The sequence below is a fragment of the Somniosus microcephalus genome, chromosome 5 (genome assembly GCF_052327205.1).
Source record: "Somniosus microcephalus isolate GS21.2 chromosome 5, FLI_Smic_1.0, whole genome shotgun sequence".
Lineage (NCBI taxonomy): Eukaryota > Metazoa > Chordata > Chondrichthyes > Squaliformes > Somniosidae > Somniosus > Somniosus microcephalus.
In genome coordinates, this window is record NC_140991.1 from 244,592,734 (window position 1) to 244,608,400 (window position 15,667).

The window sequence follows — 15,667 nt, forward strand, 5'->3', positions numbered from 1 at the left end:
ATTATCAGTTCTAAAATCTTCCCCACTACCGAGGTTAAACTGACCGGCCTGTATTTGCTGGGTTTATCCTTGCACCCTTTTTTAAACAAGGGTGTAACATTTGCAGTTCTCCAGTCCTCTGGCACCACCACCTGTATCCAAGGAGGATTGAAAGATTATGGCCAGTAGAAAGGTCAGAAATGGGGATGTTCGCTGATGACTGCAGTGTTCAGTGCCATTCACAACTCCTCAGATAATGAAGCAGTCCATGCCCGCATGCAACATTATCTGCACGACATTCAGGCTTGGGCTGATAAGTGGCAGTTAACATTCGCGCCACGCAAGTGCCAGGCAATGACTGTTTCCAACAAGCGAGAGTCTAACCACCATCCCTTGACATTCAATGGCATTACCATCGTCGAATCCCCCACCATCAATATCCTGGGGGGGGTCACCATTGACCAGAAACTTAACTGGACCAGCCACATAAATACTGTGGCAACAAGAGCAGGTCAGAGGCTAGATATTCTGTGGCACGTGTCTCACCTCCTGATTCCCCAAAGCCTTTCCACAAGGCACAAGTAAGGAGTGTGATGGAATACACTCCATTTGCCTGGATGTGTGCAGCTTCAACAACACTCAAGAAGCTCGACACCATCCAGGACAAAGCAGCCCACTTGACTGGCACCCCATCCACCACCTTAAACATTCACTCCCTCCACCACCGGCGTACCGTGGTTGCGGTGTGTGCCAGCTACAAGATGCACTGCAGCAACTCACCAAGGCTTCTTCAGCAGCACCTCATAAACCCATGACCTGTTCTACCTAGAAGAACAAGGGCAGCAGGTGCATGGGAACACCACCACCTCCAAGTTCCCCTCCAAATCTCTCTCACTATCCCGAATTAAACATAGAAGCATAGAAGATAGGAGCAGGAGTAGGCCATTCAGCCCCTCGAGCCTGCTCCGCCATTCAATGAGATCATGGCTGATCATCTAAATTCAGTACCCTGTCCCTGCCTTCTCCCCATATCCCTTGATCCCTTTAGCCTTAAGAAATATATCTAACTCCTCCTTGAATATATTTAATGAATTGGCCTCAACTGCCTTCTGTGGTAGAGAATTCCACAGGTTCACCACTCTCTGGGTGAAGAAATTCCTCCTCATCTCTGTCCTAAATGGCTTACCCCTTATCCTTCGACTGTAATCCCTGGTTCTGTACTCCCCGGCCGTCGGGAACATCCTGCATCTAGTCTGTTTAGTCCTGTTAGAATTTTATAAGTTTCAATGAGATCCCCTCTCATTCTTCTAAACTCCAGCGAGTATAAGCCCAATCGACACAGTCTCTCCTCATACGTCATTCCTGCCATCCCAGGTATCAGTCTGGTGAATCTTCGCTGCACTCCCTCCATGGCAAGAACATCCTTCCTCAGATAAGTCGACCAAAACTGCACACAATACTCACGGTGTGGTCTCACCAAGGCCCTGTACAACTGCAGCAAGACATCCTTGTTCCTGTACTCGAACCCTCTCGCTACGAAGGCCAACATACCATTTGCCTTCTTAACCGCCTGCTGCACCTCCATGCTTACCTTCAGCGACTGGTGCACAAGGACACCCAGGTCTCGTTGCACTTCCCCTTCTCCCAATCTATTGCCATTCAGATAATAATCTGCCTTTGCCACCAAAGTGGATAATCTTGCATTTATCCACATTATACTGCACCTGCCATGCATCTGCCCAGTCACCCAACCTGTCCAAATCATACTGGAGTTTCTCGGCATCCTCCTCACAGCACACACGCCCACCCAGCTTTGTGTCATCTGCAAACTTGGAGATATTACATCTAGTTCCCTCGTCTAGATCATCATTAATATATATTGTGAATTAGAAGTGTATCGCTGATCCCTTCATCGTTGCTGGGTCAAAATCCTGGAGCTCCCTACCTAACAGCACTGTGGGAGTACCTTCATCACACGGAATGCAGCAGTTCAAGAAGGCAGCTCACCACCACCTTCTCGATGGCAATTAGGGATGGACAATAAATGCTGGCCTTGCCAGCGACTCCCACATCCCATAAACAAATATTTTTTTAAATCAACCTGCATATGAACTATAGTTTTTGAGCTCCCCTGTTTTTCCAGTCAACGTCTGAACTGTATAGGCCAGGCAAAGTGCCATGCTTGATTCTTGGGTCTGTGCTGGACTAGGTGACCTCTGTGATCAGTGGTAGGGATCAGCACCCCAGGTTACAATGGGAGAATTGATCAGAGTTCCTGCCCTTGATTGCTTTCCAGCGATCCACGCTGACTAGGTTCTATTTGATTGAAATCTTTTTACTATTTTATGAAGAAAAATTCACATCTGCTTACTCATAGTTTGTGGCAATTGTAGATCAAGCATAAAATCAACATCCTTTTAACCAGCCTAGACCTCAGCAATGTTTTAATGTATTTTAAACCAGATTAATTTTAAAATCAGTTGGGGAAACACATGAGAGAACTCTGTTTATAGAATGGAGACTTGCTACACCAATGAGTGCAAGGCATCTTATCACAAAGGTCCAGAGGAAGTTAACACAGAAATTTGCACCATTTTGTGGACAATTAAAATGATGTGTCAAAGGGAACAATCCTAATTTAAGAATGGACTATACCAGAATCTGTACCAAGCAAATGGAATTGATTGTTTTGAAGTAGGGTGTTTGGGTATTGCAAGTGAGGACCGACGTGTTCAATCTGTAAAACAGAAATTAAGGATATGGAGCATTACACTTTAGTATGTTCAGTTCATGCAGAACTTCGGGTCAGCTGTCTCAACGGTGTTCTGTGCATTGACCCTCATTAAAACTTAAGATTTTGTCTAGTTTCAAAGTAGAGTGATGAAAGTAAAGACACTCTTCACTACTTTTGAGTCTCTGGCTGACCAGATCAGAATTTAAAGATCACGGGCTAAAAAATTCAAAAGCAATAGGAATTTACCTGAAATGGACTTGTAATGAAATGAAATTGTAAAACTTGTTTAAGACTGCAGAAATCAAAAGGAAAAAGTGAAAATAAAAAATCTAGGATAAAAGCAAAAAATACAAGATGAAAATGCTCAGCAAGGTGATCAGCATCTGAAAAAGGTCAATGTTTCAGGTGTGATGTGTAAAAGTTGCATATCATTCCCCCCCTCAGGCTTGAGGAAGTGATGTTTAAATATGAAACAGAATTGCTAGTTTAAAGCTACTTTTGTAGATAATGCATGCAATTTATATTCTTGTCTGTTGTGTACATTCCAGGTTCAGAATTGTCCCTTACTGCTGAGTGAAGTAAATACTTCAGCCCGGCTGACCTGTCTGGCTGTGTGGCTGTCAAACCCTGCAAGTATTGCACAAGAGGTTGAAGAGCAAGGCACACACTGTAAAGGTACGGGGGGGGGAATTCCACTACACTTATTTTAAATAACAGTCTGGCAGTTTTACTTGGGACAGTGAACTCTATGTACCTGGGATCATAGATTTTTAAAAGTTATCATCCTTTAAACATTGCATTAGTGATTAGGAAAAATTATGCTTAACACACTGTTATGGGCAAGTTATCGCATGCAGTTACAGTTATACTACTGGTGTTGGGGATGAAGTGACTCATCCATTTGATGCAAGAACATTTTGTCAAAAGATTAACCTGGCTGTGAAATGCAACCAAGGCACCCTTCCAAGTTCTAGGTCTTAAATGGTCATGAAGTGGTCTTCAGTGCTGGTTTTCAGCCAGTTAGAGGCCACTTTTTACAGTCTTGCTTCCAATGGTTCAAAGGATATGCACAAAAAGGGCAAGTAGAAGAAATGTTTCTTTTTATTTTTAGTATTGATTTTCATAGAATCATTGGATGTGTAAGATTTTGGATCACAGGTCACACACACATTACCCAGAGGGTCTTGGGAGTTGCGAGGCGTTTTATTAAAGCGCAGCAGTTTAAGTTAAGTACAACACGCAATCAAGATAGACGTAGTAGACATATGACTGTGACAAGCAGCTGGTATCCGTCCCAGTCGGACAGACGGCTGGCGTGTGCGAACAGCTCTTCCCTTCCCTTCACCGTCTGTGCTAAAAGCTCTTTAGATATCTTTTACTTTCTTTAGGGGTGAGCCTAGGGTAGATTATCAGAGTCCGTCAACAACTTTTCTAGCACGCAGACAGCTCGGTCACCGCCACGGTGCAGAATGTTATAACATCCGCAGGGAACCAAGAGCATGAGCAAATAAGAAGTGTATCCAGTTATTCTAACACCAGTCTGAAGAGACTTTTTTGTTTCAAGTTATTTCTTGGATGCTACAGCACAGAAGGAGGCAGTTTGGCCCATTGTACCTGTGCCAGCTCTTTGAAAGAGCTATACAATTAGTCCCACTCCCTGTCTCTTTCCCCATAGCCCTGTAAAGAATTACCACTGAAGTAATTAAACTACCCTCAACATTTTGGTAACAACAACAACAACAACTTGCATTTATATAGTGCTTTTAATGTAGTAAAACGTCCCAAAGACACACAATTTGACACTGAGCCACATGAGAAATTGGGGCAGATGACCAAAAGCCTGGTCAGAGTGGTAGGTTTTAAGGAGCGTCTTAAAGGAGGCAGAAAGGTTTAGGCAGGGAATTCCAAAGCTTGGGGCCTAGGCAACAGAAAGCACAGCCACCAATGGTTGAGCGATTTATAATTCGTGATGCTCAAGAGGGCAGAATTAGAGGAGCGCAGATATCTCTGGGCGGGGGTGCTGGAAGAGGTTATAGAGATAGGGAGGGGCGAGGTCCTAAAAGGATTTGAAAACAAGGATTTTTGAAATCAAGGCATTGCTTAACGGGCAGCCAATGTAGGTCAGCGAGCATAGGGGCGATGGGCGAACAGGACTTGGTACAAGTTAGGACCCGGGCAGCCGAGTTTTGGATGACCTCAAGTTTACGTAGGGTAGAATGTGGGAGGCCAGCCAGGAGTGCGTTGGAATAGTCAAGTCTAGAGGTAACAAAGGCATGGTTGAGGGTTTCAGCAGTGGATGAGCTGAGGCAAGGGCGGAGACGGGCGATGTTACGGAGGTGGAAATAGGCGGTCTTAGTTCTGCCACGGATATGTGGTCGGAAGCTCATTTCAGGGTCAAATATGACACCAAGGTTGTGAACAGTGTGGTTCAGCCTCACAGATGTTAGGGAGGGGGATGGAGTCAGTGACTAGGGAACGGAGTTTGTGGCGGGGACCGCAATTACTGCAATTTTAGTGTTTGTTTCATCAGTGCATAAGCTGAAAACTTCAGAGACTGGCCCATGGTAGCATTTCCCTGGACCTACTGACAACCTCATGGTTAACAACCCTGTAACAATCTTGCTAGACTGCGCAGCTAACAAAGATGGTGCTCAGTCCTTGTTTACAGAATATTCACGGAGCCATAAATATATACACTTCAGGTCTTTTGACTTCTAAAATACTCAAGGGTTGTTATTAGAAGAAAAAAAACTTTGAATGGCATTTATTTAAATTACTTTTACAAATGAGTTTAGGCATCTTTAATTCAGTTCTTTGTGGCCATGGGCCCTCGACATCATCAACGGGCATTAATTTGGAGTCACAATTTTAAACTAATTTGGCAAGGGGAGGGAAATCAGGATGAAGCATTAGAGAAGGGAAACAAGGTGCACAGAGGACCAGAGAGTCAAACAGCATTAGAATAAAGAGTAGTTCAGAAATAGTCGGGATCAGACAGGGGAGAATGGCAAAGCACACTGGTGGATTTGGAATGCATGTGCGTAAATGCAGGGAGCATGGTAAATAAAGTTGGTGAACTGTAGGCACGTGGGATTATGATCTAGTGGCAATAGCGGAGACCTGGCTCAAACCAGGGTGGGGGTGGGAACTTAATATTCCTGGCTACAAGATATTCAGGAAAGATAAGGAAGGAAAAACGGAGGTGTGGATGTCCGTATTGATCAAAGATATTGTTACAGCGCTGGAAGGGGGTAATGCACTTGAGGGTTCAAAGACAAAATCTATTTGGTTAGAATTAAGGAGAAGTCGAGCTATTCTGTTGCTGGGTGTATGCGAGGTCACCAAATAGTGGGAATGAGATGGAGGAGCAAATTTGCAGGTAAATTCAGAAAGGTGCAAGAATATTAGAGTAATGATAATGGGGGACTTCAATTATCCTAATATACACTGGGAAAATAACAGTGTAAAGGGCAAAGAGGGAGAGGAATTCCTGAAATGTGTACAAGAGAACTTTCTTGATCAGTATGTTTCCAGCCCAACAAGGAAGGAAACAGTGCTGGATCTAGTTCTGGGGAATGAAGTGGAGCATGTATCAGTAGGGGAGCATTTGGGAAACGGTGATCACTATCATTAGGTTTAGAGTAGATGGAAAAGGAAAAATCAAATGTGGAAGTATTCAACTGGAGATGGGCTAATTTCAGTGAGTTGAAAAGGGCACTGGCCCAGGTGATTGGCATCAAGATTGGCAGGTAAAACAGTAACTGAGCAATGAGGCCTTCAAAGTGGATATAGTTTGGGTACAGATTAGCTCCTTGAAGGGGAAAGGAAGGCCATCCAAAGCTAGAGCTCCCTGGAAGATGGAGATTAAAATTAAACAGAAAAGGGAGGCTTATGATAAATGTCTGGTTGATAATATAGTTGCAAACCAAGCTGAATACAGAAAGTACAGAGAAGAAATGAAAAAGGAAATAAGGGCCCAAAGAGTGTGAGCGAATAGATTAACATTAAAGGGAACCCAAAAGTCTTTTATAAACATATAAATAGTAAAAGGGTAGTCAAATGAAGGGTGGAGTCGATTTGGGACCAAAAGAGATTTTTTTGTGGAGGCAGAGGGCATGGCTGAGGTACTAAATTAGTACTTTGTATCGGTCTTCACGAAAGAAGAGGATGCTGTCAATATCACAGTAAAGGAGGAGGTAGTGGAAAAATTGGATAGGTTAAAAATAGATAAAGAGGAGGTACTTAAAAGGTTGGCAGCACTCAAGTAGAAAAGTCACCCAGTTCAGATGGGATGCATCCTAGGTTGCTGAGAGAAGTAAAGGTGGAAATTACGTAGGCTCTGGCCTCCAACAAGTGAGAGTCTAACCACCGCTCCTTAAAATTCAACAGCATTATCATCGCTGAATCCCCCACCATCAACATCCTGGGTGGGGGGGGGTCACCATTGACCAGAAACTTAACTGGACCAGCCATATAAATACTGTGGCAACAAGAGCAGGTCAGAGGCTAGGTAATCTGCAGCGAGTGTCTCACCTCCTGACTCCCCAAAGCCTTTCCACTATCTACAAGACACAAGTCAAGCGTGTGATGGAATACTCTCCACTTGCCTGGATGAGCGCAGCTCCAACAACACTCCAAGAAGCTTGACACCATCCAGGACAAAGCAGCCCGCTTGATTGGCACCCTATCGATAAATATAAACATTCACTCCCTCCAAAACCAGCAAACCGTGGCTGCAGTGTGTACCATCTACAAGATGCACTGCAGCAACTCGCCATGGCTTCTTCAGCAGCACCTCCCAAACCCACGTCCTCTTCCATCTAGAAGGACAAGGGCAGCAGGCGCATGGGAACACCACCATCTCCAAGTCACACACCATCCTGACTTGGAAGGATATCGCCGTTCCTTCATCGTCGTTGGGTCAAAATCCTGGAACTCTCTCCCTAACAGCACTGTGGCGTACCTTCACCACACGGACTGCAGCGGTTCAAGAAAGCGGCTCACCACCGCCTTCTCGAGGGCAATTAGAGATGGGCAATAAATGCTGGCCTTGCCCGTGATGCCCACATCCCATGAACGAATATAAAAAAAAAAAAAAAAAAAAAAATCTTCCAATCCTCCTTAGATTTAGGAGTGGTGCCAGAGGAGTGGATGATTGCAAATGTTACACCCCTGTTCAAAAAAAGGAGCGGGATAATCCAGGCAACTACAGGCCAGGCAACCCAATATCGGAGGTGGGGAAACTTTTAGAGACATGAATCCGGGACAAAACTAATTAGCACTTGGAAAAATATGGGTTAATAAATGAAGGCCAGCACTGATTTGTTAAAGGCAAATTGTGTTTGACTAACTTGATTGAGTTCTTTGATGAAGTAGCAGAGAGGATTAATGAGAGTTGATGTTGTGTACGTGGACTTTCAAAAGGTGTTTGATAAAATGCCACATAATAGACTTGTTAGTAAAATTAGAAGCCCATAAGATTAAATGTTATGTGGATCCAAAATTGGCTACGGGTTAGAAAACAGAGTGGTGAATGGTTGTTTTTCAAACTGGAGGAAAGTATACAGTGGTGCCCTCCAGGGGTTGGTATTATGACCACTGCTCTTTTTGATATATATTAATGACCTGGACTTGGGCATCATTTCAAAGTTTGCAGATGACACAAAATTCTAAAATGTAGTAAAACAGTGAGGAGGATAGTAACCGACTTCAGGAGGACATACAGACCAGTGAAATGGGCAGACATATCGCAGTTGAAATTTAACGCAGAGAAATGTGAAGTGAGTCATTTTGGTAGGAAGAATGAGGAGATGCAATGTAAACTAAATGGTACAATTTTAAAGGGGGTGCAGGAACAGACACACCTGGGGATGTACATACAGAAATCTATGATGGTGGCAGAACTAGTTGAGAAGGCTGTTTAAAAAGGTATACTAGATCCTTGGCTTTCTAAACCGAGGCCTAGAATACAAAAGCAAGGAAGTTATGCTAAACCTTTATAAAATACTGGTTGCGTCCCAGCTGGCGTATTGTGTTCCATTCTGGGCACCTCACTTTAGGAAGGATGTCAAGGCTTTGGAGAGGATGCAGAGGTGATTCACTTGAATGGCACTTGAATGCGAGTATCCAGTTATGTGGAGAAACTAGAGAGGCTGGGGTTATTCCCCTTTGGGGCAGAAGGTTATGAGAAGATTTAATAAGTGTTTGAAATTATCAATGGTTGAGTAACTAAGGAGGAACTGTTTCCAGTGGCAGAAGGGTCGGTAACCAGAGGACACAGATTGAAGGTAACTGACAAAAGAACCAGAGGTGACCTAAGGAAAATTAATTTTACGCAGCGAGTTATGATGATCTGGAATGCATTACCTGAAAGTGTGGTGGAAGCAGATTCAATAGTAACTTCCAAAAGGAAATTGGATAAATACTTGAAGGGGGAAAAACTGCAGGGCTATAGGGAAAGAGTGGGGGATTGGGACTAATATTTGGAGAGCTCTTTCAAAGAGCCAGAACGGATGGCCTCCTTCTAAGCTGTGTTATTCTATGATAACCGATGCCCATTGCTAACTTAGAAAAGGCGGCAGATGTCTGGGAAATGGACTCTCTTTAATTGTACAATTCAAGTGACTCTCCAGAGGTTCAGATTAAGGGAGGTGGTTGTTGGAAGCCTAGAAGAGATTTTATTTTGGGTCTGGTCTCCACCATATCTGACTTGGAAATGCTTGGTTGCTCAAATTAGAAATGTGTTCCATTCATCAACATTGACCATAAATACTCGATTTAAAAAAACATCATAAATGGCAGTAGCAAAAATGAGAGCCCATGGTAACCTTGTGACATGTATTGATAATTAGTTGGGATACAGACTAGGGATAAAGAGAATCTACTCTGATTGGCGGGATGTGACAAGTGGTGTTCCCCAGCGATCTTTACAGGGATGTCAGTTTTTTACCATATATACTCAGGAATAGAGAGTTGTATATCCAAGTTTGCAGATGACACTAAATTAGGAAACACAGTAAGGTGTGTAGATGGGAGCAGAAAGTTGCAAAGAGACGTACAGATTAAGTGAGTGAACAAAACTCTGACGGATGGAGTTCAATGTGGGGAAGAGTAAAGTAAATCGTTTGGATCCAAAGAAGACAAATCAGAATATTTTCTTAATGGCAAGAGATTAGAAACTGTGGAGGAGCAAATTGATTTGGGTGTCCAGCTACAAAAAGGAATGTTGGCCTTTATCTCGGGGTTGGAATACAAAGCAGAGGAAGTTATGCTTCAGTTGTACAGAGCCTTGGACAGACCCCATCTGGAATACTGTGTTCAGTTTTGGGCACCACACCTTAGGAAGGATATATTGGCCTTGGAGGGAGTACAGTGCAGATTCACCAGAATTATACCAGGGCTTTAGAGGTTAAATTATGAGGACAGGTTTCATAATCTTGGGTTGTATTGCCTTGAGATTAGGGTGATCTAATTGAGGTGTTTAAAATAATAAAAGGATTTGATAGAGTCGATAGAGAGAAGCTAATTTCTCTGGTGGGAGAATCCAGAACACTGGACACAATCTTAAAGTTAGAACTAGGCCATTTAGGAGTGAAATCAGGAAGCATTTTTTCAGTGTCAGCAGTGGCTCAGTTGGTAGCACACTCGCCTCTGAGTCAGAAGGTAGTGGGTTCAAGTCCCACTCCAAGAACTTGAGCACATAAAGCTAGAGTGCACTGTCGGAAGTGCCGTCTTTCGGGTGAGACGTTAAACCGAGATCCCGTCTGCTCTCGGGTGAATGTAAAAGATCCCGTGGCACTATTTCGAAGAAGAGCAGGGTGTCCTGGCCAATATTTATCCCTCAACCAACATAACAAAAACAGATTATCTGGTCATTATCACATTGCTGTTTGTGGGACCTTGCTGTGTGCAAATTAGCTACCGCGTATGCTACATTACAACAGTGACTCCACTTCAAAAGTACTTCATTGGCTGTAAAGCACTTTGGGACGTCCGGTGGTCATGAAAGTCTTTCTTTCTGCCTCTATAGATTCTGGAACGTTTCGTGCAGATTGGAGGATAGCAAATGTAACCCCGCTATTTAAGAAAGGCGGGAGAGAAAACGAGGAACTACAGACCTGTTGGCCTCGCATCAGTAGTTGGGAAAATGCTGGAATCTATTATAAAGGATGCAATAACTGGGCACTTAGAAACTAATAGTAAGATTGGGCAGAGTCAACATGGATTTATGAAAGGGAAATCCTGTTTGACAAACCTATTGGAGTTCTTTGAGGGTGTAACTAGTGGAGTAGACAAAGGGCAACAGGTAGATGTGGTGTATTTGGATTTTCCGAAGGCCTTCGATAAGGTCCTGCACAAGAGGTTGGTGAACAAGATGAGGGCACATGGAATTGGGGGTAATATACTAGCAAGGATTGAGAATTGGTTAACAGAAAACAAAGAGTAGGGATAAACTGATCTTTTTCAGGATGGCAGGCTGTGACTCGTGGGGTACCGCAAGGATCGGTGCTTGGGCCCCAGCTATTCACAATCTATATCAATGATTTGGTTGAAGGGACTAAATGTAACATTTCCAAATTTGCTGATGATACAAAGCTAGATGGCAGTGTCAGTTGTGAAGAGGCTTCAAGGGAATCTCGACAGGCTCAGTGAGTGGGCGAGAACGTGGCAGATGGAATATAATGTGGATAAATGTGAAGTTATCCACTTTGGTAGAAAAAACAGAAAGGCAGAGTATTTTTTAAATGGTGAAAGATTGGGGAATGCAGATGCTCAAAGGGACCTGGGTGTCCTTGTACACGAGTCACTGAAAGTGAATGTGCAGGTGCAGCAAGCCATTAGGAAGGCAAATGGTATGCTGGCCTTCATTACAAGAGGATTTGAGTACAGGAGTAAAGAAGTCTTACTCCAATTATATGGGGCCTTGGTGCGACCACATCTGGAGTACTGTGTACAATTTTGGCCTCCTTACCTAAGGAATGATGTATTTGCCATAGCGGGAGTGCAACGAAGGTTCAAGAAATTGATTCCTGGGATGGCGGGACTGTCGTATGAGAAGAGATTGAGTAAACTTGGCCTGTATTCTCGTAAATTCAGAAGAATGAGAGGGGATCTCATTGAAGCATACAAAATTATTACAGGGCTTGATAGGATGGATGCTGGGAGAATGTTTCCCTTGGCTGGGGAGTCTAGAACCAGGGGCCACAGCCTCAGGATAAAGGGTAGGCCATTCAGGACTGAGATGAGAAGAAATTTCTTCACACAGAAGGTGGTGAGTCTTTGGAATTCTCTGCCCCAGGGGGCTGTGGAGGCTCAGTCATTGGGTATATTCAAAACAGAAGTCGATAGAGTTCTGACTAGTAAAGGCATCAAGGGATATGGCGATAGGGCCAATGAATGGAGTTGAGGCAGAAGATCAGCCATGATCTCATTGAATGGCGGAGCAGGCTCGAAGGGCCGACTGACCTCCTATTTCTTATGTTCTTATGGTATTTCTTTCTATCTTTCTTTCTGTCTTTCACAAAGGTTAGTGGAATTGAGGAATTATTACCATCCCCAGACCCCCTCCATCTTACCCAAAGGGGACGGTATTGAGGGATATGAATCCAAGGCGGGTAAATAGAGTTGAGGTACAGATCAGTGATATTGAATGGTGGAGCAGGCTCAAGGGGCTGAATGGCCTATTCCTGTTGCTATATAACTGTTTTATAATTGTTTAATAGTAAATTTTGTGAACTCAACCAGTGTTTCACACTTTAAATTTGGTATTTAATTTCGTGAACAGAAATAATTTCCTGGTGAAAGTCTAAAATGCTTCCTCTCTTTTTCACTTCTCCCATGATTATTACTACCAAAGCCATAACAAATGAAAATTAGATCTGTGATTTATTGCTTTATAAATTGAAAGTAATTTGTAGTTATTATAATCTGTATTTCCATAAATGTCTGATCACCAAAATAACAAACCTACATTTCAGCTTTAATACAAAATCCTACTGTATATGATCTTTGCATCCCAAATGTGAAGAGCTAGAATACTACTGTCACTGAATATTCATTTGGTATTTCATGGCTGTCTGATTGCTGAGTGCTTCTAATTATTTCCCTGCCTTTGTTCTGTTACAGAAGATGCAGCTACCAATAAACATTGTAAAGAAAATAAAAATAAAATAAAATTGACACCCTTGGATGGAGCTGAACACCCAAAAAAGACAGAGCGCCAAATTCTACATAAGAGGAAAATGGGTGCTGAAACAAAGGAGAGGAGGAAGAAAAAGAAACAATAAACCAGATTGAAATGAGCCCTTCCCTCTAGTGTGACTATAATATGCAGCCATATGTTGTCTATGGATGATCAGAAGACCTATTTTGTGGTTTCATGTTTGTACAGTGGACATGTGGAGGATACTGAGATATATTAATATTCTCTGAACAGACTTCTTTCTTAGGGTTAGTCCCTTGGGAGCACAAACCCAGAATATTAAGATGGTAACTGGCTAGACCATTACTGTCATGTTAGGAATTTTAAGTGCAATTATCAAATTATAGTTTTCAAACTCATGGCAAAGTCCTGCTTTAATAGGTAGGAGTTTGCACTTCACTATGTGTGGAAAATAATTCTTGTTAAAAGGTGTAAAATCTGTTATGTTTCTGAAATGGAGTTCTGTATAAGGAACTAAGCCTCTAGTGGCACATACGCCCTCCGTGTTAACATTTCTTAACTCTGAAGAATTGCCTTTGTTTAGTTTCAATTGCCATCTTCCCATGATAAGGTAGCTGCTATGGGCTGGGGAGGAAAAGAATCAGAATTGGTTTTCCATGTCTGATCAAATCAGCTGTGATGCTTTTAATGGTTAAACAGACCGTTGACATTTACTGTGTAGGCTTACCCATGAAGAATAGCCACTTGAGGGAAGTAATAGAGGGCTGCTGGCACTTGTGGAACTAATCCAGCAAGTCGGTTTGGTCAGGAGAGGAAAGAAGAGGTGGGGTGGAGAAAAAGAAAATTGACCAAAAGAAAATTCTGAAATATGCTTTGGGGTCCAACATATGACATTGGTGGTGAATTTAGTGTTTGTGCTAAGGGCCAGCTCTTTTGATTCTATTCCCACCCCCATACCTGTGTCAGCTGGGGATCAGTGGGTAGCACCGTCTCCTCCGAGTCAGGTTGTGTGTTCAAGTCCCACAACAACAACAACTTGTATTTATATAGCGCCTTTAACGTAGTAAAACGTCCCAAGGGGCTGCACAGGAGTATTTTAAGACAAGACCACTCCAGGGACTCGAGCACAAAAATCTAGGCTGACACTCCAGTGCAGTGCTGAGGGAATGCTGCACTGTCGGCGATGCCATCTTTTGGGTGAGAAGTTAAACCGAGGCCCCGTCTGCTCTCTCAGGTGAAAGATCCCATGGCACTATTTCAAAAGAGCTGGGGAGTTCTCCCTGGTGTCCTGGCCAATATTTATCCCTCAACACTTTGTGGGAGCTTGCTGTGTGCAAATTGGCTGCTGCGTTGACCATGACTACACTCCAAAAAGTACTTCATTGGCTGTAAAGCACTTTGAGACGTCGGTGGTCGTGAACGGCGCTATATAAATGCAAGTCTTTTTACCTCGCCTATTGTGGGTAAATAGAAGTTTCAAGAGGGGTATAGCTAGAATAGTATTGGATGCAAATGTTCTTTGAACGCCGTTCTCCTTTCAAATCCTGAATTCAAAATTAGAAACCTCAAATAGATAATTATTCAGTAGCATTTGCTTGTTGTATTCACATGTGGTTAAAGACTCCTATTTTATAAAAAAAGTTCATGCTTTTTTCCTTTCAATCTAGCTCTTGGACTGATAATGTTTGAAATTTGTGATTTTATTCATTCTGGTCTTTTAAAGTTAATTTCACTGATCTGACTAGGTTCTAAATTGAACAGGGTATATGCTAGTTGCTTTTTAACCTCCGAGTTGATCCTGAATTGGTTTTTCATTGAACGTTGACATGGCATCTCGAGATTCAATCGATCCTTTAGACTCCACTAGTTGAAGTAGCTTCAGTGCTAGTTTCAAAATGGCATAGTTGCAATGTAACTCAGAAGTGAGTAGGTACTAGTATAAGTAACTACTTAGGCAGTCCCTCGGAACCGAGGATGACTTGCTTCCACATTAAAAATGAGTTCTCAGGTGACTGATGAGTCCAATGCGGGACCTACAGTTTCTGTCACAGGTGGGGCAGACGGTGGTTGAAGGGGTGGGTGGGGTGCGCTGCCTGCGCTTGGCTTCCGCTTGCTCCCGGCGAAGAGACTCAAGTTGTTCGGCGCCTTCCCGGATGCTTCTCCTCCACTTTGTGCGATCTTGGGCTAGGGATTCCCAGGTGTCGGTGGGCATGTTGCACTTTTTCAAGGAGGCTTTGAGGGTATCCTTGAAGCGTTTCCTCTGCCCACCTGGGGCTCTCTGCCCGTGCCGGAGCTCCGAGTAGAGCGCTTGTTCTGGGAGTCTCGTATCGGGCCTGCGGACAATGTGACCCGCCCATCGGAGCTGATCATAACATAAGAAATAGGAGCAGGAGTAGGCCAATCGGCCCCTCGAGCCTGCTCCACCATTCAATAAGATCATGGCTGATCTGATCCTAACCTCAAATCTTCTATCACTCTCCATCCACCCGAACCCCTGTGATCTCCCGGGACAGGTGAAAAACCAGATAAAAAACCCAATGGCCAATTTGGGAGAAAAAAATCTGGGAAATTCCTCTTCGACCCATCTAGGCGATCGAAACTCGTCCAGGCGATCACTCTGTCCCTATATTTTCTACAGTACTTACCTTCTGTAAAGGCGATCTCCACCCCAGCCAGGAACAGGAATAAAACCATCTCCTGAAATCTAACACAGAATTAGAACACAAGAAGTAGGAGCAGAACCAGGCTACATGGCCCCTGGGCCCGCTCCACTACCCATAGGGCCATGACCA

General features: G+C 43.4%; 1 protein-coding gene across 3 annotated transcripts in view; it reads left to right on the top strand.

Annotated features, from left to right (window-relative positions):
- pak1ip1 (PAK1 interacting protein 1) overlaps positions 1-14,537 on the top strand; it is a 68,988-nt gene extending 54,451 nt beyond the window's left edge. The window contains exons 9-11 of one of the 3 annotated variants that reach the window (XM_085988782.1): positions 3,262-3,388; positions 12,244-12,342; positions 12,839-13,009. In XM_085988782.1, coding sequence (XP_085844908.1) covers positions 3,262-3,388; positions 12,244-12,335 — 219 coding nt within the window. In that variant the 3' untranslated portion in view covers positions 12,336-12,342; positions 12,839-13,009. Of the gene's footprint in view, positions 1-3,261; positions 3,389-12,238; positions 12,343-12,838 lie in introns of those variants that run through there. The other 2 variants (XM_085988781.1, XM_085988783.1) reach the window with 2 other exon arrangements.
- Positions 14,538-15,667: the final 1,130 nt, after the last annotated feature.